This window comes from Manis pentadactyla, chromosome 18 (genome assembly GCF_030020395.1).
Source record: "Manis pentadactyla isolate mManPen7 chromosome 18, mManPen7.hap1, whole genome shotgun sequence".
NCBI lineage: Eukaryota > Metazoa > Chordata > Mammalia > Pholidota > Manidae > Manis > Manis pentadactyla.
The window spans coordinates 8,229,780-8,254,951 of record NC_080036.1 but is presented as its reverse complement, the minus strand read 5'-3'; the positions used below and the strand labels follow the sequence as shown (position 1 = coordinate 8,254,951).

The following is a 25,172-nucleotide window of genomic DNA, read 5'->3' as shown; positions in this document are numbered from 1 at the left end:
CCTTGCAGAAATGACAGATGCCAGGCCAGAGCAGGAGAGCAAGGTGAGCCAGAAACCTCTTGTGCAGCAGGAAGTAGACAGAGCTCAAGAGCGATGGGGACTGCCAACAGGGCTTTCACCAAGTCTCAAATTATTTCCCCATGAATCACTTACAAACTGCAAACAGAGAAACGGTAACCTGCCAGTGGAGAAATCTGGCAGCCACCCGCCTATCCAGGGACAGGGGCTACCACGGCCGGTGATGGGCCAGGGGGTGCCCTCTGCCTCCTGGCACACCACACTGAGGACACACCCTGCCCTCCATCTTCCACCAGGGGCCTCACTCCAACCCCAACTGCTGGCCTACTTCTAGGGCTAGAGCACTGCTACTCAATTATGAGTTGTACAGGTTAAATTTAGGTCACAGGCTACCCTAAGCCACCTTCTAGTCCCCAGGCAAAATCTCTCATCAGAAACAGACATCACAACAAGCAGATGACACTGAGTGCAGAATCAAGTTCTGGTCTCCCTCTAGCAGGCTGAGAAAACCCTCAGGCATGGAGGTAAAATACTGGCTGGCACTTTTGTCTTCCCAGATTTCCAAAAACAACTTGGACATACAAAATGAGACTTTAAAATCTTTTTCCAGAGGAACCAAGATGGCGGGTGTGAGTAGAGCAGCAGCAATCTCCTCCCAAAACCATATATATTTGTGAAAATACAACAAATACAACTATTCCTAAAAGAGAGACCAGAAGATACAGGACAACAGCCAGACTACATCCACACCTGCGAGAACCCAGCGCCTCCCGAAGGGGGTAAGATACATGCAGCAGCCTGGTGGGACCCGAGCGCCCCACACCCCAGCTCTGGGTGGGAGGAGAGGAATCAGAGCGGGGAGGGAGAGGGAGCCCAGGACTACTGAACACCCAGCCCCAGCCATCACACTGGAGCGCAGACACACAGTGCATGGAGTGCTGGATACAAGAGAAACGGAACATCTGTGAGCAGGTCCTGCAGCCGGCGCCCCTGGGACAAAAGAAAGGCGAGTACTTTTTGAAAGTCTTATAGGGAACAGGGACCCCACAGCTGGATGGAAGCATCCCGGCACACTCAGTCCAGGAGCTGGGAATCACGGGGAACTCCAGGTGCCCCAGCCCTCTGGCTGGCAGCGCAGCTCTGAAGCCCCTCATGGCGATAAGCAGCCTGCCATTCATTCCCCCTTCAGGGCGGCCCCGCCAGAGCAGGGGAGCAGCCTGAGAGCGGCCGCGCCCACAGCGGCCACCCAGAGCCTCCTCCACAGCCACCTGGGTCAGACTCAGAGGCCCCTTTGGCGTGCAGATGCCCGTGACAAGGCGCAAGGGGTCAGAGTTCTTACAGTAGAGAATACGCAGTGCGCCTGCCACTCCCAACAGGGCTCTGGGCTGCCCTGAGGGCTGCCTGGCACGCAGCAGTTCAGGAAATAAAAACAGAAGCTGCTCCCTGTGTGCAGGTAACCAGCAGAGGCAGTGAGGTGGGCAAGATGACAAGGAAGCAGGAAGGGACTTTGTTCTCCCAGCTAACACGTGCACCAACTGCCCATGACTACCTTAATCAACGTAAAAAGGCAGAAGAATGTGATCCAGTCAAGAATAATCCAGAAAACCCACGAGAGGGAGCCTGGGGACATAGATTTAACCAATCTTCCTGAAACAGAATTAAAAATAAAGGTCATAACCATGCTGATGGAGCTACAGAAAAATATACAAGGGCTAAAGGATAAAGTTGGGAGGGAGAATACAGAAATAAAACAATCTCTGGAAGGACTTAAGAGCAGACTGGATGAGGTGCAAGAGGCCATTAATGGAATAGAAATCAGAGAACAGGAACACAGAGAAGCTGACACAGAGAGATAAAAGGATCTCCAGGAATGAAACAATATTACGAGAACCGTGTGACCAATCCAAACGGAGAAAAAGGGATAGAAAGTGTATTTGAAGAAATAACTGCTGAAAACTTCCCCAAACTCGGGGAGGAAATAATCTCTCAGACCACAGAAGCCCACAGAACTCCCAACACAAGGGACCCAAGGAGGACAACACCAAGACACATAATAATTAACACCGCAAAGATCAAGGACAAGGACAGAGTATTAAAGGCAGCCAGGGAGAGAATAAAGGTGACCTACAAAGGAAAACCCATCAGGCTATCATCAGACTTCTCAAGAGAAACCTTACAGGCCAGAAGAGAATGGAATGATACATTTAATGCAATGAAACAGAAGGACCTTCTACCAAGGATACTGTATCCAGCAATATTATCATTTAAATATGAAGGAGGGATTAAACAATTCCCAGACAAGCAAAAGTTGAGGGAATGTGCCTCCCACAAACCATCTCTACAGGGTATTATAGAGGGACTGCTCTAGATGGGAGCACTCCTAAGGCTAAATAGATGTCACCAGAGAAAATAAAATCACAGCAAAGAAAGCAGACCAACCAAATACTAACTAAAGGCAAAAAATAAAATCAACTACCCACAAAAGCAGGCAAAGGAAACACAAAAGAACACCTAACATACAAAGAATGCAGGAGGAGGAATAAGAAGGGAGAGAAATAAAGAATCATCAGACAGTGTTCATAATAGCTCAATAAGCAAGTTATGTTAGACAGTAAGATAGTAAAGAAGCTAACCATGAACCTTTGGTAAGCACGAATCTAAAGTCTGCAATGGCAATAAGTACCTATCTTTGAATAATCACCCTAAATGTAAATGGACTGAATGCACCAATCAAAGACACAGAGTAATAGAATGGATAAAAAAGCAAGACTCATCTATATGCTGCTTACAAGAGACTCACCTCAAACCCAAAGACATGCACAGACTGAAAGTCAACGGATGGAAAAAGATATTTCATGCAAACAACAAGGAAAAAAAAGCAGCTGTTGCAGTACTAATATCAGACAAAATAGGCTTCAAAACAAAGAAAGTCACAAGAGATAAAGCACAACATTATATAATGATAAAGGGGTCAGTCCAACAAGAGGATATAACCATTCTAAATATATATGCACCCAATACAGGAGCACCAACATATGTGAAACAAATACTAACAGAATTAAAGGAGGAAATAGAATGCAATGCATTCATTTTGGGAGACTTTAACACACCACTCACGCCAAAGGACAGATCCACCAGACAGAAAATAAGTAAGGACACAGAGCCACTGAACAACACACTAGAACAGATGGACCTAATAGACATCTACAGAACTCTACACCCAAAAGCAACAGGATACACATTCTTCTCAAGTGCACATGGAACATTCTCCAAAATAGACCACATACTAAGCCACAAAAAGAGCCTCAGTAAATTCCAAAAGATTGAAATTCTACCAACCAACTTCTTGGACCACAAAGGTATAAAACCAGAAATAAATTATACACAGAAAGCAAAGAGGCTCACAAACACATGGAGGCTTAACAACACGCTCCTAAATAATCAATGGATCAATGACCAAATCAAAATAGAGATCAAGCAATACATGGAAACAAATGACAACAACACAAAGACCCAACCTCTGTGGGATGCAGCGAAAGCAGTTCTAAGAGGAAAGTATATAGCAATCCAGGCATATTTAAAGAAGGAAGAACAATCCCAAATGAATAGTCAAAAGTCACAATTATTGAAATTGGAAAAAGAAGAACAAATGAGGCCTAAAGTCAGCAGGAGGGACTTAATAAAGATCAGAGAAGAAATAAATAAAATTGAGAAGAATAAAAACAATAGAAAAAAATCAATGAAACCAACAGCTGCTTCTTTGAGACAATAAACAAAGTAAATAAGCCCCTAGACAGACTTATAAAAAGAAAAAGAGAATCTACACACATCAACAGAATCAGAAATGAGAAAGGAAAAATCACGATGGACCCCAGAGAAATACAAAGAATTATTAGAGAGTATGACAAAAAACTTTATGTGCAACACAGAGAAGACAAGTAGCGCTTCTACAGCCTCTTACAGCATCTTACTACACTGATGGACAGCGAGTGTAAATGGGGTGTGGGGGGGGTTCTTGGTGAAGGGGGGAACCTAGTAAACATAATGTTCTTAATGTATCTGTAGATTAATGACAACAAAATGTAAAAAATTAAAAAAAAAACTGTTTCTGGGTGCTCTCCCCTTGGAAACAATACATTTTTTTGTTTATACACCCAATAAATAACAACTGAACACATAAAAAAAAACAACTATATGCTAACAAGCTGGAAAACCTAGAAGAAATGGACAACTTCCTAGAAAAATACAACCTTCCAAGACTGACCAAGGAAGAAACGGAAAATCTATACAGGCCAATTACCAGCAAAGAAATTGAACTGGTAATCAAAAAACTACCCAAGAGCAAAACTCCCAGGCCAGATGGATTTACTGCAGAGTTTTATCAGACATACAGAGAAGATATGATACCCATTCAAGTCTTCCAAAAAAATAGAAGAGGGAATACTTCCAGACTCATTCTATGAAGCCAGCATCACACTAATACCAAAACCAGGCAAAGACCCCACCAAAAAAGAAAATTATAGACCAATATCACTGATGAACATAGGTGCAAAAATACTCAACAGAATATTAGCAAACTGAATTCGAAAATACATCAAGAAGATCATGCACCATGATCAAGTGGGATACATCTCAGCGATGCAAGGATGGTACAACATTCGAAAATCCATCAACATCATCCACCATATAAACAAAAAGAAGGACAGAAACCACATGATCATCTAAATAGATGCTGAAAAAACATTCGATAAAATGCAATATCCATTCATGATAACAACTCTTAACAAATGGGTATAGAGGGCAAGTACCTTAACGTAACAAAGGCCATATATGATAAACCTACAGCTAACATCATACTGAACAGGGAGAAGCTGAAAGCTTTTCCTCTGAGATAGGGAACAAGACAGGGATGCCCACTCGCCCCACTGTTATTCAACATAGTACTGGAGGTCCTAGCCACGGCAATCAGACAAAACAAAGAAATACAAGGAATCCAGATTGGTAAAGAAGAAGTTAAACTGTCACTATTTGCAGATGACATGATACTGTACATAAAAAACCCTAAAGACTCCAGTCAAAACTACTAGAACTGATACCGGAATACAGAAAAGTTGCAGGATACAAAATTAATACACAGCAATCTGAGGCTTTCCTATACACTAACAATTAATTAATAGAAAGAGAGATCAGGAAAACAATACCATTCACTATTGCATCAAAAAGAATAAAATACCTAGGAATAAACCTAACCAAGGAAATGAAAGACCTATACTCCAAAAACTACAAGACATTCTTAACAGAAATTAAAGAGGACACCAACAAATGTTGGCCAGGTTGTGGAGAAAGGGGAACCCTCCTGCACTGCTGGTGGGAATGTAAATTAGTTCAACCATTGTGGAAAGCAGTATGGAGGTTCCTCAAAAAGCTCAAAATAGAAATAACCATTTGACCCAGGAATTCCACTTGTAGGAATTTACCCTAAGAATGCAGCAGCCCAATTTGAAAAAGACAGACGCACCCCTATGTTTATCGCAGCATTATTTACAATAGCCAAGAAATGGAAGCAACCTAACTGTCCATCAGTAGATAAATGGATAAGGAAGATGTGGTACATACACACAATGGAGTATTATTCAGCCATAAGAAGGAAACGAATACTACTATTTGCAACAACATGGATGGAGCTAGAGGGTATTATGTTCAGTGAAATAAGCCAGGCGGAGAAAGACAAGCACCAAATGATTTCATTCATATGTGGAGTATAAGAACAAAGAAAAACTGAAGGAACAAAACAGCAGCAGAATCACAGAATCCAGCAATGGAGTAACAGTTACCAAAGGGAAAGGGACTGGGGAGGATGGGTGGGAAGGGAGGGATAAGGGTGGGGAAAGAAAGGGTCATTACGATTAGCATGTATAGTGTGTGTGTGGGGCACGGGGAGGGCTGTGCAACAGAGAAGACAAGTAGTGATTCTACAGCATCTTACTACACAGATGGACAGTGACTGTGATGGGGTTTGTGGGGGGGACCTGGTGATGGGGGGATTCAGGTAAACATAATGTTCCTCATGTAATTGTAGATTAATGATACCAAAAAAAAATTTAAAGAAAAAGACAAAATCTTTTTCCATACAATGAAGCCTTAAGGAGTCCACTGCAAGACCAGTTAGAAATACGGAGATAATGGCTTTGCCAACACGAGTGTGAGGTGTCAGTCCCCCAAGTGAACTCTGACGGCCAGGCCTCCCTTGGAATCACACCTCAGGCTTCTGTGCCCATAGAGGCTGAGTCCCTTCCTCTGGACCGTGCCAACGACGAGCCTGAGGCTCCAGGTACGGCCACCCAGCTCCAGGAGGGTGTGCAGCAAGCCAGCAGCCGCTGTGGCTTGGTGGCCTCCTGCCGCTCAGGTGGCCGGCATGCAGCCCCCCGGGGCTCTGAGCTCGCTCTGCACACAGCGATGCTCGCAGTGCCTCACAGCTGGGTGGGGAAATACGCCACAGCAGATAAAGGCACCCGGCACCTTCCCTTCCGCTTGCCATCATGTGTGGCCTCAGGAAACCGAGGGGCCGGCCGCTCAGTGCCTCCTGCTCATCTACCAGACGTCTGCCTGTCTGTCACGCAGGCAGCTGCCGCAGGGAACGTTCCCCCCTCCCTCAGGTCGCTGGTCACACAGCGCCAGCATCCTGCCTGAGCCCTGGGAGGCCCCCGCTGCTGGCGGCCACGGGGCAGCAGGCATCTTCCGTCATCAGCACCCAGGGGAGGCCCCCGCCAAGCACAGCTCAGGCGGCCCTCGGAACCCGAGCCGCTCCCCATCGCCCCCTCTAACTTTCCCTCAGATGCCTGGAGCACCTTTCAGAAAACAGCAGTGCAAAGGAATGGCTTAAGGCGCATGTCGAGTATTCGTCGCTGTGCAGCCCTCTCGCTCCCCCGCAGTCCCCCGCAGTGTGTGCTGTTTCCGAGGGCTGGGCCTGCGGAATGTCACCGGGGAGCAGGGCGGGCAGGGCCGTATGGACGCCAGAGCTCCCCCACGGAAGTGCCCAAGGTGGTGTGGAACAGCCTCAACCGCTCCTTTTGCAAGACCTCTGAGAAATCCCTGTGTGACAAAATGCTAGGTGATCAAAAATACTATCTAAAATAAAACAAAAAAAAAATCACAATGCCCTGCATCACCGATTCTGACCCCATCATCACACCTTTTCTCCATGCACCAAGTGTTCCACTTTTGGAGAACACAATCCTAAACATGAGGAAAAATGTAAAGGAAGGTAACAAATTCCAAGTGCTCCAAATGGACCAACCAAAACTGAGAAAATCCTGAGAATCTTGGCCATGACTTAAACAGATTTTCAGACGCAGAACAAGCACAGGTGTATCCTCACTCACAAGGACTGACCCTGCTTGTGATGTCATCATCTGGAAAAAGAATGTGTATACAATGCTAGGTCTAATAACACCCATTTTGGCAAAATACAAAATACATATGCACATTTGACTGTATGGCAAACATTCTGGAAGGTAGACACATTTTTTTACAAGGAAAATCTTGGGTTTTAATTATTTTTTAGCTTTAATGATTATAGCTTTTCCACAATTACAATGCATTATTTGTGTAATAAAGGCATGTTTTCAGTTAATCCAGACAGTATAACAACTTGAAAAATACCTCCTTCAGGAAATGGGCACCTAAAAGGGAGTTAACACAGGGAAGTCATCCCTAGGGTCTGGTTACAAGGGACTGCGCCCAGCCACATCCAGAGGCTCCTCTGCCCACAGCTCTGGAGGCGATGGCGCCACCTGGGAAAGGCATCAGCCACTTGGGGCCAGGCAAGGCTCTGTCGGATCAGCTCTGTGCACCTGGGGCCAGGCCTGCCAAGGAAATCTCCCTGGAGGGACCCAAACAGACCACATAACAGCAGGTATGACCAGACAGCCTGCCTCCTGTCCCGAGTTCAGCCAGAGACACAACACTCTGGGCCTCAAAGTCAGTGACAAACCACTTTGTGTTGCTGAAATGGTGATAAAATGGTAGGTGTGTGGGAAGATTGGAGACTCATGCAGTCCAACAGCCCAGAATGGATGAAAAGGAGTTACCCCTGCCTGCCACCATCAAGTAGACATAAAGCCCTGCAGTGGGACAGGCCCTGCAGCTGCTGTCTACGTGCCCCATGGGATTCCACCTGAGCCTCAACAAGTGTGTCGTCAGGAACCGTGGCCCATCATGTAGCCTCCATGTGTAAAGCCACAACCACATACCCAGTGGCTGGCCCACGGCTGCACTTGTCAACAGAGCAGAGGGTGGGTCTGCGTGTCCTGGACAAGAGAGTGATGGGGACAAGGAGGGAACCATATCTCAAGGACACGGTGGAGGCCCTGAGACCACCCCATCCGATACCCTTCAGAAGGGGCCTCCGGTCCTGCCCACGAGGCAGCATGCTCACCGGTTGGTGGAGCCATTGTAGCAGTAGTTGGGCAGGAAGTCATAGTTGAGTTCCCAGAAGACATGGAGGGTGATCCTCCCATAGGGCGCTGACACATTGTGGTTGGCCTCTCGGAACATGGCGTCAAAGCTGTCCAGCGTCAGGTACCTGCTTAGCAGCTTGTGGGTCATGCGGTTGATTTCCAAAAGGCCATCCAACTCCTACAGGATCACAAAGACAGAGGTGTGAGGATAGAACCTGGCCCTGTGGAGCGGCCTCCAATCCATACATAGGCAGCAACATCGTGGGATGGAGGCAGGGGTGCAGGAGACAGCAGGAGGCACCCGGCAGGACAGCAGGTGGGCCAGGCCGAGAACACATGTGGTAGGAGCCTGGCAGGTGACAGACTTGCTTCTCGGCACCTGAATCCATCATGCCCTCTCCACTGTCTCTGAAACACCCCTCCTGTGTGTCCACCTCTACAAGGCCATCATCCGTTCTCCACTGTGGTCACCTCTGCACCACCTACCACTGGCCTCCAACCACCCACAGGGCAGAGACCACTGGGATGTGTCTACCCCTGCCCTGGCTGGCACACCGCATGTGCCCTCAGGGCTCAGCCTGAGTAAGCTTCTTCACAGTGCCTGGAGTCCCTCAAAAGCACGGCTGTGCAGCAGAGGCAGCGAATGTTCTCAGAGGGCCTTCCAATCCTGCACACTGATCGTTCGTGAGACACGCTGAGGTCTGGGCTATCCACTGCAGCAGTCACTGGCCACACACAGCAATGAGAACATGGTCTGAACCCTGAGGTGTGCTGTGCATCTAAGTTACACGCCAGATTTCAAAGAATAGAAGATATTCATGCCAACAATATTTTTATAATTCTTACGTTTAATTGTTAATTATTAGATATACTGGGTTAAAAAAAATAGATTATTAGAAGTAATTTAGCCTACTTCTTTTTCCTTTTTCAGTGTGACTGAGTAAATTTAAAATTATCTATGTGGCTTGCAATATATTTCTAGCGGGCTATGCCAAAGCCTTGACCAATGATGTTAACCCAAGTCACACATGGACAATGACCATCAAAACACCGTGGCCCTATACCAAACAAAGTTTGTAAGAAAGGCCACCATGGAGGCTTAGAACCTCACCCCCCCTGTTCTGAGAGAAATCTTCTGCATACGTGGATGTTTTATTGCCCTTGTCTAGCCTGGATTAACACATAGTCTACAGGCACACACGTGATCATCTACATTTGCTCTCTTACAACACTAAACTATGTTTTCTACCTTTATCTTGTATCTACCTACCACTTCTGCATTTTATTAAAAATAATAATAATAAAGAGAGAAATGTGGGATCCACATATAAATCAAGTATAAAAATCAAATGAGTATTCATATTTGAACTGACTGTTTAGAGTTCATAATGCATGAGCAAAACTGAAAGCTTCTGTGATGACTGCCCTTGTACTGTTCACCATGTAACTTATTCACTATGTAAGAATTTGTTCTCCATGTAAGAACTTGTTTGTTATGCCTCAGAAGATTGGAGACTGACGAAAATTAGGCTTGGGGTGGATTAATGATTGTGCATTGAGCATTGACTCCCCTATACAGAATTTTATTGTTGTTAACAACCATTTAATCAATAAATATGAGAGATGCCCTCACAAAAAAAAAAAAAAAAAAGAAAAAAAAAAGTACACACTTCCAATGGTAAAATAATAAGTAAACGGGATGTAATGAATATAGTCAAGATATTGTAACAGCTTGGTATGGTGATAGCTGGAACCTAGAATTGTCATGTATATAAATGTTGAATCACTATGTTGTACACCTGAAACTAATGTAATGTAATACTGTGTGTCAACTACCCTTCAATAAAATATACCTATCTACAAAAAAAAAAAAAAAAAGAAGGGCCACCATGGGTCTCTGAGCCCCAAGATGGCCTGTTGGATACTGTGGAAGGGCCCGAGGAGCACCGCTCGCCTTGTGTGGCAACACCCCAGGGAGACAGCCACCCGCCAGCCAAGGCATCTCCCACTCTTCTACCCAGAGCTGTTCTCTACATGTCCCTGAATGCTCATTACCATTTGTCTGCAGCCTTTATTCTTGGAAGATTGATCTTAGCACAAAACCCTTAATTCACCCCTCCTTTCTTTGGCCTCTGGTTGTAAAAAGCTGCCAGCAAAGGTCTGAGGACAATCGGACTTTGACTGAAAACTGTTCAGATACCCAGAAGTCTTTCTCTTTTCCTTTAAAATCCAATACTTTAACTTAAATACTAGTTGGTGTTGGCCGCTTAGAGTCAGTTTTCCCAAGCACGTGATGTATGCTTTTAACATATATTTACAGTACGTTTATTTAATCAATGTTTTCTTGAAACACAGTCTTTAATATCTGTCCATCCTGCTGCTTTGGTCCTCGGCTTCAGGGGCCCCTATGACAGGCGGACAGGTGTGCTGGATCTTCCCTGTCTATCTCCTACGTGATTTTTCCTCAAATCCACTTTCTCTGTCTTTATCTCCTTTTGATTTTTAAAATGTTTCTCCTTTCGTTTTTCTGCGTAATCTTTTGCCACCGTTAGATATAATTTATTCAAGACTAGGATTATTTGTTCTTTGAAGTTAATTTACAATTGTGAATAGTAAGAGAAGATGCTAAAAAAAGGTACCCGGAATAGGCCAAATGTCATCAGTGCACACCTTTGATTTCTATGCGAAAGCTGAACCTGCCTTGGTTCAGTTTATCAATAAAGACAAAAGTCAGACGAGCTCCAGTCCCCCACAATGTGCTGAGCCTGAGAAACAAGAGAGCAACTCACAACGATCGACGTCAGGTCCTCGCTTTCAAAACGCCCGATCGCCAGCTCCAGGGACTTATACACGGCCGCCGAGACACGCTGAGTGACCAGACGGTTCAGGTCTATGGACCGGCCCAGGAGCTGGGGGTGGAATGGGCAGGAGGAGTGAGCGACAGTCCCCCGGAAGCTGATCCCGAAAGATAAGATGCACAAATAATGCACAGTATTTAAGCACTTTAGATGAAATTTTACGTATGTGTCCTGATTAAATACCCCACTTACCTAGAGCTGAAGTTCTACAAGTCGAAGCTATCAAGGGTTTTGGTAGCATTCTTTGCAGTGAATTTACCCCCAACACCCCAGGCAGAAACCCCAAGCCGCCTGGAGGCTTGGAGAATCGGAGTCGGTCAGCACCCCCCACCACGGTGTCAGGCCAACACTCACGACGGAGCGGCCTGTGCATGCCTGACCCCCACAGTGCCCGAGGGCGAGAGAGAGACATCACCCCATCTCTCCTTCGGCATCCTGTTAACAATGTGTAGCTCAATATTATTCTTATAACATAAAAATACAGACCAAACCCTGGTAAAGAATGTCCCAAAATGTGAATGATGGTTAACTCTAAATAGATAGTACTAGTGTATGGAATTTTCCCACAGTTTCTGTGTTTTCCTCAGTTTTTGTGATGCATATATATCATTAAAAAAAACCAAAAACAAACATTTTATTTTTATTCTTTGTGCTGGCCAACAGAAAGCTCCTCTCCAACACTCTGTGCTGACAAGTGTCTCTCAGCTTCATTCTTTTTAAGCTCTGGCATTCGGGCCCCTAGAAAGCCAGGAGCTGAGCATTGCAAGTCTCCACTGGGTTTCAGGTCATACAAGAGAAACAGTCTGTCTTTAAAACCTCAACACTTGATAAGGACAGTCCTACAGTCACTTAACATACCAACATGTATTAAAAACCCAGTGAGCTCTGAGAAAACCCCACTACTTCCAACGCTGGCTCCACACCCCACCACACCCAGGAGAGGCCTGGCTCACCTGCACGTGCCTCTGCTTGAGTAGCGTCTCATAGCGATTGGACGGTGGGAGATGAATTGTTGCCCCCTGATTCTTGCATTCTGACCGTAACCGTTTATCAAGAAGCAAACTAGTATACCAAGAAGAGAGGATGTTTCTCACATACTGTGAATGTTAATGGAAATGTCAGAGCAGGCTACCCAAGACTTTATACCCAAATCACAAACCACATACTCACCTTCCTGCCATAACCTTATAGTATGCAAATATCTGGTCTGCCAGCTTGTAAACAAATTGGTCAAAGCATAGATTCACCTGAAGAAAAAGACAGCATGCATTAGATTTTGATTAACTAAATCAAGATCAAATGACACAACTTAAAAAAAAGCTTCATCCAACAGTTCCACTTCTGGATATTTGGTATTTATCAAAGAGAAACAAAAACACTAACAAAAAGATATCTGCACCCCCATGTTCACTGCAGCATTATTTACAATAGCCAAGACATGGCAGCAACCCAAGTGTCCATGCATGGATGAATGAAGAAGATGTAGCACATATACACAACAAATATTAGTCATTAAAAAAGAAGGAAATCCTGCCATTTGCATGGACAACATGGATGGACCCAAAGGTTTTATGCTAAGAGAAGTCAGACAAAGACAAATACCATATGATCTCAATTATATGTGGAATCTAAAAAAAAAAACAAAACAAAAAACTGAACTCGTGGTGGTTTTCAGGAGTGGGGGCATGGGGGTGGGCAAAATGGATGAAGGTGGTCAAAAGGTACAAACTTGTAGTTATTAAGTAAGTCCTGGGAATGTAAAATTAAAAAAACAATCTTTTGTTTGCAACTAACAAGACTCAGCAGAAAAGACAGGTAAGAAACAATCTTATTATTCAATAAGTGTGGCCAGGAGTGACCTCTACATAGCCAGTGAGAACTATGTCAGAACCTTTCTTACTGATGGAAAGAAAATGTTCCTATTCTCTTAAATACAAAGATTATGGAAAAGTCTCTCTTCATCCCATGCTACCAGGGGTCACTATGCACCGCATCTGCGTGCTGCACTCAGCAGCAATGACCCACAGCTCCCCTGGGGCAGAACCAGCTGCTCTGAGCAGTGAGATCTGTCAGGAGACACAGGGGAAAGGAGGCCCTGTGATTTCACCCCCAAAACCGTCCCTTCCCCTCCATATGGAACAAGCACCCCCCACCCCCGGAACTGTGATGAGGAAGCCATGTGCTTGGGGAAGCCACCCCAGGGCCCCCAGGTCTCTGCCCTGAGCCCACCCTTGGCTGCCCAGGAGCCATACATCTCCCTGAAAGAGCACTTTCTGGTGGCCGTTTTAAGGAGGAGACCCAGTTTGTTGAGGTTAAATTCTCTTACATCTTAAGCTAGAAAATAAGATGTAGCTCCTTAGCTCTATGACAGATTTAATAATTCCACTTGTAGGAATCTGTCCTCAAGAAAGAATCCAACACAACTAAAATATTACATGCAAGGACATTCACTAAAGCATTAATTATAACAAACAAAAATAAAAAGCTAAAACGGACAAAATAAAATAGGAGTTGGTTCAGCGTGTCTACTAGTAAGTGTGACACTCCTGCTTCAGACTGTGCTCCTAACAGGAGATGAGCGAGGACGCAGAATCGCCCGTGACCTGCTGCCAGGTGAGAAGCCTGCCCCCAGCGGCTCAGGTGGTGGCCCCCGACCGTCAGGTGTGGCGGGCGCAGGCAGGTGCAGACAGAAGGTTCAGCCCAAAATGTTCATTCCAAAAACTCCTCCCAGTGTTTAAACCTCCTTGTATTATAAAGAACATTTGCCTCCTCTAATGGGAGGTGCCTGGGCCCTCACCTCTGCCTCGATTTCATCGTAGAGAAACTGCTTGTTGAACCTGGTGAGGGCGTAGTGGGCGCTGTCGTTGTACAGGTCCAGGGAGTAGAGGACATACCTGTGGAGGGCACGTGGTCAGCCCAGCCTTACACACAGGCTGCTAGCCTTGCACGCCCCACGCTTGAGAGAAATTTAACTTTTGTTTTCTTCTCATGCGAGGAAAAACAATCTGTTACTTCAATGCCAAACCTGGTTCCTGTCAAGGGCCCTGAGAGCAGAGCCCTGCCAGGCCGGCTGACCCTCAGGTAGGACCTGTGTGCTGAGCACCTGGCCGTCCACAAGGGCCTCCTGTAACTCCATCATCTCACTTACCACGTTTCAAGATTTTCACCATAAGGATGTATCATTTTTTATAACCACAAAAACAAGTTATTTTCTTATTTGTAAGAATCAACTGACTCAAAAAGAAAAACAAATGAAGGTCCCGGGTCCCATAGCTGCCCATGAGCATGTCCAGTGTCGGCAAAAGCCCCTCTCCACCTGTGCCGGGTTTGGACAAAAGCTAGTGGGCTTCAGAAGCATGGTCTCTCTGAGGGTGCCAGGCCCCTCCTGCCCTGCAGCGGGAGGCCGTGTCCAATCCCAGGGGCATGACACAGAGGCAGACCACAGCCTCTGCACCACGTCTCCAGGCACCTCACGTCGCCACTAGTGCTGTGGGACAGATGCCACTGCCGCTCGAGAGCGCGAAAGGCCGTCCTCCTGCCCGCCATGCAAAAACTGATGCGCACAGGCAAAGGCGAGGAGCTGACCTCTACCCTGCGAGTGGGAGGAGCCCTTCATCGGGTCACAGGACCTACCCCCTTCTATTACCTTCCCTCCATGGACTTCATATTTTGAAAGTCTGATTCCCTCTGAGCATTGACCTCAAAACAAAGCTGTTCAATTAAAACTTAACTCTCAAATTCATCTGAGTCAGAGGCTATGCGTCAAGAGAGGCCAGGTCACATCTCCTGCTCCTCACCCTAGCTGAGCACCTAGGGCCTCACCAGCACCTGGCCAGGGAGGCACTTGGTTCTACTGCCTGGGCTCCTGACTTCAGCACAGAGCCAAGAAACCCATTACTTGCATTAATCTCTGAGTTCTTACCCCAAGAATGATGACTTCAAGTGAAGTACTAAGAATGTCCCAGCCCCCTCCTACTCCTCCTAACTCCCAGATGCCACAAGGAGCACAGCCGCCATAGGCCCACAGGATGCTCACTCCATCATGGACGCCTCCTTGGTCTCCAGGATGTGGTCCGTCAGGATCCAGGGCACGGACATCTCAATGGGGAACTGGATCCTCCTGCCCATCGTCAGCTCCAGGAAGAACTCCCGGAACCACAGCTGTGAAAGGTCGCAGCACTGCTGGAGAGTTTCTTGAAGGAGTAGACAGCACCATGTTAATACCCACAAGCAGAAAACACCCAGCAGGGCAATCCTGGGGGCCGTGTTCCAGGCTCTGGTTCCTTTCCCTCCAGCCCTGAGCCATGCGGGAGCAGGTGTGAGCAGGGAGGGGTCACAGAGCACCTCACAGCAGGGACGAGAAAACCACAGTGTGGACGTGGGCAAAGCCACCTCGGGCTGTGCTCAACGAAAGGAGTGGTATCAGCGTCAGCATCCGGCGCCTGCTGGCCCAGCACAGACACCACCGCCCACCCACAGGACCGTGTCAACCCTGGGAGCCTCTTGGTGGCATCAGGAGAAAAAAAGTCCTTTTTAAAAGGAGAATAAAAACAGGATTACTTTATTTACTGTGGTTAAAAATGCAGCATTTTCAGTGCAGGTCAATATGATGCAAAAAGAGACTTTTAAAAAATATTTCCACTCTTTTATGGAAAGAAGACTTTCCATAAAAAGGACAAAAAAGCCTCCAAATCTGCAGTACCCTGGTCAAAAGACAGGCCTCCTGCTCTGAGCAAGTGGCTGCAGCCCAGGAAAAAACGTGGATGACCCCCTGATGTCAGAGGACACCACTGAGCACCCTTGTCACCCAGGACGGGCCGCCTGCATCCAGTCGCCTGCCGCCTCTTACACATCTTCCCATGTGGGGCTGCTAATATTTATCACTGTCTTGGTCTTGAACCAGGGGAGAGATGACATTTGCCTGTGTTGCTGACCTTGTGCAGGTTATAAAGACTGAGTCCAGGTTGCAGGGCCAGCCACAGCCCACAGCCCTCAAACTTCCAAGGGCCACAGCACATGGATGGTGCCCCTGGCCAGCTGTGTATTTAAAGCAACAGTTGAGGAAATGCAGTGAAGGTCACACCACACGCCACCATCTGGGTGTGTGAGGGGACCACAGCAGGGACGGTCAGGCAGGTGGAAGCATTCTAGACGGTGTTAGCGGTGTTAGAACATGCTGGGCCGTACGCTGGTCAGCAGTGTCTCTTACCACTGAAATTTATCAAGTGAGTGTAGAAGAATGACTCTCGATGGAACTTTTCTATGTCCAATATGGTGGGCCCCTCAAGGCTACTTCTCAAGGTTTTCTTGGAACCACTTTTGTCTGCAATGAGGGACTCTAGCATGGTTCTCACCATGTAAAGCTGCATTATCCAAAGAAACATTTGTGGGGGAGAAAATACACATGGTACATTAGTTATGCCAACTTAGATAAATCACCAGAGGAGGACTGCTCCACTACGCCCCAAGCCAGGCTGGAGCCCTTGGCCCACACGACGCCAGCTCCTCCAGGGGGGTCTGTGCACCCATCTAGGTGGCAAGTTGCTGCTGCTCGGGAGAAGACTTTGTAGTGGAGCAGTGCACCTCCATGACATAAAGGTCAACAAGAAAAACAAATGATGTCTTACCACCAAAGGTTAAAAGAGGAGGATAGGTGTAGGACTGCCTCAGAAACGCGTTTACCACATGCAAGAGCCTTTCCATGCCCAGAGACTTGAGCTGCCTCAGCAGCTCGGCAGAGCTCAAGGACTCGGCCATGGTGCGCACCAGGAAGAGCTAGACACAGACAGACGGGGAGAGGTGGAGAGAGCCGTTAGTGACACAGCACACGTGAGGGGCTGGGGACGCACACCAGGACCTCCTGGGCAGGCTAAAACCTGAGCATTTAAGACAGCCAGCAACATGCTTTGCTGGCAATTCTCTGAAAGATGGGCAGGAGAGATTACAAAAGGCCCCAACAGAGAGACATTGAGTAAGAAGTACCAAGTCTCCAAATAGGAGGAGAAAAGCAGAAGGGCACATAAACTCAGGTGAGTCAAAGGAGAGCCGCTCTGGGGGCCCAGAGTGCCAGGAGAGAACAGCACCGGTGGTTTCAGACTGGGGAAAGCTATGTTTTAAATTTCCCAAAGTTTTATCTTTAGGAATGATTATTTTTAGGCCCAACATAAAAATTTTAACTATACATTTAAACACGCATTGGGAAACACAGCATAAATGAGGACACGGAGACTTTCACCCACGTTTTTGAAATGGAAGGTGATGCAGTCAAAGTTCTGCATGCAATTAGCCCAAGCTGAGCATCGCAAGGATGTCTCCACTAAGGCTCCCCATCCTCTGGGCGGGGAAGAGCGGAGCAGCGGACAGGCGATGGCATCTTACTCCCAGCCTCACTGCCCACCCCCCACCCAGGGTTAGCCCGTGGAGGGAGCAGGCAGCAGGAGAGGGGTGAGAACCTGTGTGCTGGAGGGCCCCACTGCGCGCCGGGGCACTTTGATGTCAAAGCCACTCTTGGGGTCCTTCTCGCCCCGCAGGGCCGGGTCGTTGAAGGGCTCGTGCCCGGTCTCCCAGTCGCACACAGTCTTCCTGATGGCCTGCAGGACACTGAGCAGCCCCATTAGCAGTGAGGACTCAGTGCTGACAGACTCAGGAATCTACTATCACATCTCCACCTAACACACAGTTCTCAGAATGGCCAGCCCTCCCACGGGAATTTCTGTGGGGACCACAGGGGGACATGGTAATGGGCCAGTCTAACATGAACTTTTAAAAAAGATCATTTTCTTGGGGACATTACTAGCCCATTAGATCCCAGATGGCTGCAGTCTGCATCCGTTAGCCCAGAGAGGTGTTTATTTTCTGAATACCGCATCACGCTAGACCACACACATCCATCTACCCAGAACTGAAATCAGTCTCCCGAGGCCTGATCCCTCATTTCCTACCAGGAACCAGCACAGCCACAGGGACTGGGCGTATGTCCCAGACTCATTCGGGACATAGACCCATCCCCAGCAGGGCCCCACTGTGTGGAGAACCCCCACGGTGCCACACTTGAGGCAGAGGCACCCCTGCACCCTTCCGGATCTCCTCATGGGGAAGGTTCTAGCTAAACCTGAGTCACTCTTAGACTACACTGCACACCTCCCACGTGGTGAGCCTCCCGTCACGGTGAGCATGAGCAAAGTGGGAAGCACCTGAAAGAGGAGAACCTCTGATTAGGCCCTGAGGGTGAGAGGACACGATCTGGCAGGACAGTGTGAAAACTGTCTTAACGCTAAAAATCATACAATGCCAAGTGACAAGTATATCAACTACAACACAACAAAATAAAATCAGTACATCTGTGAGCCCCTGTAAGCTTCGTTTCACATAGATATGTCTGAAAGACAACTTTATCTAAAAGGCTAAACATTAAGAGAAAGCTAGCTCAATATCACTACAGGATTTCAATATCTATGTAGTTTCCAACCAGCTTACAAGATAGGCCACGAGGATTAGAAGCAAAAATACCGAAGACAACACACTTTGAGGTGGAAGATGGGATCTAGGTGGCATGTCCCTACATGACTGCTCATCAGGATCATCGGACAAATACTGAGACACTCTCCCGCCCTTGTCCCTGGGTCTTAGGTCCCCTGTAGTTGATTTACTGTAGTGGTTCAGGTGAATAATTGGATATTTACAGGAAATTCACCAAAAGGGTACCTGGAAGTTGATGATAAATGCACTGAGATTATTCATGAAAATGGAACTCTTCAGCTTTGAAACCTATGCTGACCCTACAACTCCGAATGCTGAGCTCGCAGGGTGGGGTGTGTGTGGGGCTGACCTCTGGATAACATTCTTCTTCTTCTTGATGGCCTGCCTGAGCGGCTCCCTGAGGGTGACCTGGGAGAAGTCCTGCAGCGCAGCGTAGACGGTGTGCCGGATGGCATGGTTGAACACGCTCTCCATCCTACCCATCAGCACCTGCAAACCTTTGATCATGGCGATCACCTGCAGGGGACACACGACTGTCAGCGCACTCACAGTGACAGAAGGGGCTCCTTCGCAGCAGGTGCCAAGCACAGTGCCTCTCCCTGGTCTCCCTGTTTCAGTTTTACAGCTGCTGCCTGGGGGTGTGCAGCACCGTGTCAGCGGCTGCCTCTCGGGTCCTGTACCTGACTCCACCATGGGGCTAACGGGGCATCTGGTGACTGACTCAGACACTCCCACATCTTAAGAGGACATCCCCTGTGGAAGACTTTAAAGGGAAAAGAATAAAGATTCAGGGGAGCAAACAGGTTATTAGCTGGAAAAGAAAAAAGAAGTTTCAAGAGTTTGCAACCCAGATCCCACCTGTTAAACAATCATGGTGCACAGAACTAATATGCACAGAAAGTCCTGAAAGAAACTGCACCACACTGTTCAAGGTTCATCTCCACGATGGCATACAGACCCTGCACTGTCCTCGCTGCACATTAATGTTGTCTATTTATTTGCTTTGGGGATTTGTTTTATGATTCTGTATTATTTTTCGAATGAGGAAAAAAAGGAAATTTCTATTAAAAAAAGGGGAATTCCCCAATTCGAATTCAAATTAACTTGAACCCAAAATTCAAACAGTGACTTAGATATGACACCAAAAGCACAAGCAATAAAAAGTAGATAAATTTAATGTCACCAAAAAAACCCTAGCGAGAAAGTAAAAAGACAATGCACAGAATGGGAGAAAATAATGCAAATCATGGCTCATAAGGAACTGGTATTTAGAATATATAAAGAAAAAATAATAAAAAAGACACCCCAATTAGAAAATGGCCTAAATAGACATTTCTCCCAAGAAGGAATACAAATTGTCAATAAGCACATAAAAATATGCTCAGCATCATTGCTGACAGGAAAATGCAAATCAAAACCTTAATGAGATACACTCACATGTAGCAGAATGACTAAAACCAAAGACAGACAATAAAAAGTGTTGCAAGGATTCAGAGCAAGTGCAACCTTTGTACACTGTCAGAAGGAACATAAAGTAAGGCTGCCATTTTGGAAAACCGCCTGATAGTTTCTTAAAATGTCAGACATAGTTACCAGATGAACCAGCAATTCCACTCCTAGGTGTTATCATCAAAAGGAATGAAAACATGTATCCATACAAACCTGTACACAAAGAATACGGCAGCAGTATTCACTATAGTGAAAAGTAGAAACAAACCAAATGTTCATCAGCTAATAAATGGATAAACAAAATGTGATACATTCATACAATATTATTCGGCTATGAAAAGAATGAAATACTGAAATATGTGTGAACCTGGAAAACATTATGTTAATTAAGTGAATGAAGCCAATCATAAACAGCTACATATTGTCTCATTCCATTTATATGAAGTGTTCAGAACAGGAAAACCTACAGATGGAAACCAGGCTGGCTGCTGTCTAAGGCTGGATGGAAAGGAAAACGGGGCTCGTGGCTATGCAGTTTCTTTCTGACAATAAAAATGTACTAAATTTTATTTTGATTGCATGACTGTGTGAATATTTTTTTTAAAAAATGCTGAGTTTTATATTCAAATGAGTGATGTGTAGATTATGTGGGGGAAAAAAGTTGTTATCTATTAAAAAAAAAATAGAAGGATGGGAGAAATAAAACTGTCATTTCCAGATGATATGGTATGTAAATACAAAACCAAAAGAATCTATACATAATTTATTACAAATAAAAGTTGGTAGAATCTAGGAAAACTACAAAAAATACTTATGTTTTAAGTACCAGTGACAAACATTTAGAACAATTTAAAAATATATCATCTATTACCAAACACCTAGAAACACAGCTAACAGAAGATGTGCAACAGTTTGAGATTATAAAAAAGAAACGACAGAACCTAAGTAAATGGCAGGATATGCCATATTCATAAAAGGCTTAATATTTGCCAATTCTCCCTAAAATGACCTACAAGTTTATTCCTATGCCCATAAAAAATTCCAAAAGATTTCACTGTGAAATATAAAAATTTGATTCTAAAATGTCTATGAAAACACAGAGGGCAGGGATTGCCAAGAATTCCTAAGACAAAAAGAATCACTTTATCAGAGAGAGCAGTTATTACAACAGAGACTACCAGGACAGGAGAGACAGACTGACCAACTTTCAGAACAGTGAGCAGAAACCCACCTGCACACATGCTGTCACCTGATTCACAACAAAGCTGACAAGGTAGACAGTGGTGGGAGGGAAGGAAGATGTGAAAAACTAGATTGGGGTGAATTTCCAATCTAAATGTGAAAGACAGAATAATAAAAACACCCAGAAGGCAGCAGAGGAGAATATTCTCATGACCTTAGGGCATGCAAAGATTCCTTAAACAAGCAGGGGAAGTACAACTACAAAAGGACAGAGACTCGATGGCACTGAAATCAAGAACTTCTGTTCATCCAAAGGTGTATGAAAGTAGTGCAGGGATGAGGGAGTCCAGCCACGTGTGTGAGAGCAAGGAGGGGGGACTCAGTGGCTAGGGGTGCTGGGGCTCCTTTCTGGAAACCCCACGTTCCCACAGCAAGAAGCTGGGCCCACTCCCAGATACCGTGAGTGGCGCCTGCTCTGCCTGGGGGGCTGTCAGCACAGATACCAGGACCCATGCACTACCTTTTGCTGTTTTGACAACTGTGCTGGGTACGAAGGGCCACCCTACAAAGAGCAATGACATGAAATAGGCAGCTTTGTTCATGATCTGCCTTTGCTATGAATGGGAAGAGGGTTTGTGAGCAGAGTCAAGAGGAAGAGGAAGCAGACAGCTCACCTCCACCAGGGCGAACTTCTCCTCACTGGTGTAGTTGTAGCGGGTGGCGCGCTCGTACTCCTCAGCGTTGTCAGGGCAGTCCTTGTTGGAGTACTTGTCTGTTGGGTGCACAAGTTTCCACGAATACTGTGGTGGTCAGAAAAGGGAGACATCCACACTAAATGCAAAATGCTTAACTTCCGGTCTGATTCCCACAACCGTCACCAAAACTACCAAAAGGCCAGCCTGATAGTATCTGCCACACATGAAAGTCACACACACACACACACACACACACACACACTTCACTCGCATGTGCGCACACACTACACACACACCTTGATGCATGTGCATGACAAACTACACATGTACACACAAGCCTACGCACCCAAACACACACATATGCAAGTCCACAAACCGCATGTACACAAGCCCCCCTCCCCCACCCAGCCCAGAGTCTATCACCATAAAGATGCAGAACATTCCTGCCATGTGATTTCAGGTTTAAAAAACACATCAAGCAAAATGGCCTGGATATTTTGTGTTGAATATTTATGATTCCAGGCATTTCATCACCGTTTTTAAAAAGAATAAGTCTTGTAAATTATCATGTACTAATCCAGTTGAATAACTTTTATCTGATCAAAATAAACAACAAAAAGGAAAATCTTCTATGTGTATAGGTATCCAAATCCCTATATGGTATCAAACACTATTTTTACTAATGATTAATGTAAGAAACTGATAACTGAAAGAGAAATGTTTTAAAAACAGAAAATATTCTTTAAAATGAGACTTAAAATCATGGTATGAATTTAATTCTATCAATATGTTTTAAAAGATGGGACCCTTTATTTATAACACACATAAACGAAAAGTACTTTGACTCATCTAGAAACATTTAAATTGACATACACTGGTATTTCTAGGGCCAAAGATAAAAACCCAAATTTTTTTCTTGTCTCAAAGACCAAAGTTAACGCAGAAAAATTATCATTTAGTCCATTTCTTGTTGAGTTTGAGAAGAGAAGCCCTTCTAACCACCCCAGGGCGGATGCTTTCTGCTTTCTGCACTTCCAAATGCAAGCGGAGCGGCAGAGTGCCTACCACTTCCATCACGTGAGCGCTCCACTGAGACAGCAGCTGCAGGCCCTGCAGTGCCAGGTCGAACAGCTTCCGATACTCGGCATCCGTCTTCTGAGCCTCCTGGCGGCCTGACCCTGTGACAACCTAGAGCACAACAGGAGAATCAAGAAGTCACCCTATATGTAGGAAAAACTACCTATATGCTTGCCCCACAACCCATGAAACCCACTAGGAATCCGCACCAAAATCCACTTGATAAAATATGAAATGACGCATAGCATCAAATGATGTGCACTTCCCCACAGCCAGCTGGCGACCTCAAAGCCCTGAAGGATAGACACTGCACAGCTCTCAGGGCCCAGCGCAGGTGGCTGCAGACTGTGCTGGAGGACCTCCCGGACATGGTGTTAAGAGAAACGTGTGCACAGCATGCTTCCACATGGCTAATAAAGGAAAATGTGCACATCATGTGTATTTGCTTATATCAGATAATGCATAGTTTAGATTTAAGAATGGTCAGCTACAAGGCAGGAAGGCATAGGATGGAGGGGAAGGCAGGCTTCTCTATTCCTCCTTTGTACATCTGACTTTGGAACAATGCAATATTTTATATAATTATGACATAAAATTTAATTAAGGGGCAAAAACAATCCCTAAAACAAAAGCAAGATGAAACAATGAACTGAACTGTGTATTGAAATGGCTTCAAGACCACACAGAGAAACACAAACAGTAAGTACCTGACAATAAGCTTTATTGATTGTAAGCCTGACATTCAAGCTTCTGATTGCTAAGGACTCCATTTCACAGACAAATCTCATTAAATGCCTAAGTACACAAGGACATAAGGAGCCAGGCCGCCTGCCCCAATGATGAAGTTTCCCTTTTACGAAGCCCTGGGTGACCTAAATAACTGACTGCTTGAAAGACCCCAATTCTCCCTTCCTATATGCTAATTCCTGCTTACTGGCAAATGTTTTAAATTTCCTAATAAAGAATGAACCCACAACCCTAACCCCAACCCCAACAAAGGCAGAGACCCAGGTCTGCTCTCCCCACTCTCCATCTACTTTGATCTCACTTGGTGGCGCCAAGCGAGCCAAGTACCCTCCAGGACCTGTAAGCAATGAACCCTGCTTTTTCAGCGCATGGTGGTTGCTGCTGAGGGGCATTCTGTGATCGTAAGAACCACAAGGGCGGGTACAGCCAGAACGTCAGCTCTACTGGGGGAGATGTCTGCGGGGCCACCACAGGCAGTGTGATCACAGTCAGTCACTCAGGCATCCCTAACAGGCGGAGATGGATACAAAACAAACCACTGCAGGCGACTTTGAAAACCAATGATCCAACATCCAAGAGGCAGAGACCTAAGGGTACAATCGGTTGCGAGGCGGGCCTTCAACAGGTTCGGTGGTTATGCTGCTGTTATATACTATGATAATGTTACATATTACAATATAAACTATACCATTTCTAGTAATCTAATGATTAGCACTGCCAGTATTGCTACTTTAGGACTTCTGAGTATATACTGGGACATTAAGTCAAAATATCCTGGAGTAATTAAGAACCAGGATTTTCAGTATCGGAGAAAAGAGAAAAAGAAAGAATCCAAAGTAGACTGACTTCAAAAAAGTATTGAAAAAACCTGATTTGTTACCTTTTATGATGCTAGAGGATCAGTTATTGGAAAAACATACATAAAGGAAAGGAATCCAGTCCTGACCTGGCTCAGTGTAGAGAAAACACAGGGTACAGAGGTCACGGCAAATGATAGCATGGGGTATGAGATGGAGGGGTCAAGAAGACACATCAACCAACTGCAGTGCATAGCAGTTATTCAGATCCTGAGACAAATAAACTTGGACAAATAAATCATTTACAAGTCAATAGGGAAAATTTGAACAATGACCAGCGATTCAATATTAAGAAATACTTGATTTGCTTAGGTGTAATAATGGTATTGTGATCATGTTTAAAAAAAGCCC

General features: G+C 45.7%; 1 protein-coding gene across 2 annotated transcripts in view; it reads right to left on the bottom strand.

Annotated features, from left to right (window-relative positions):
* The window catches only part of CYFIP1 (cytoplasmic FMR1 interacting protein 1), a 113,561-nt gene that overhangs the window by 25,392 nt on the left and 62,997 nt on the right, over positions 1-25,172 (bottom strand). For both annotated transcript variants that reach the window (XR_008994662.1, XM_036876988.2), the window contains exons 12-22: positions 23,206-23,328; positions 22,120-22,245; positions 19,164-19,330; positions 17,788-17,935; positions 16,545-16,698; positions 15,372-15,528; positions 14,133-14,229; positions 12,506-12,582; positions 12,289-12,397; positions 11,267-11,386; positions 8,456-8,655 (exon numbers count right to left, since the gene is read on the bottom strand). Coding sequence is in view for 1 of the 2 variants with exons in the window: in XM_036876988.2 (XP_036732883.1) it covers positions 8,456-8,655; positions 11,267-11,386; positions 12,289-12,397; positions 12,506-12,582; positions 14,133-14,229; positions 15,372-15,528; positions 16,545-16,698; positions 17,788-17,935; positions 19,164-19,330; positions 22,120-22,245; positions 23,206-23,328 (1,478 nt within the window). In the remaining variant the exon portion in view is untranslated. The remainder of the gene's footprint in view (positions 1-8,455; positions 8,656-11,266; positions 11,387-12,288; positions 12,398-12,505; positions 12,583-14,132; positions 14,230-15,371; positions 15,529-16,544; positions 16,699-17,787; positions 17,936-19,163; positions 19,331-22,119; positions 22,246-23,205; positions 23,329-25,172) is intronic.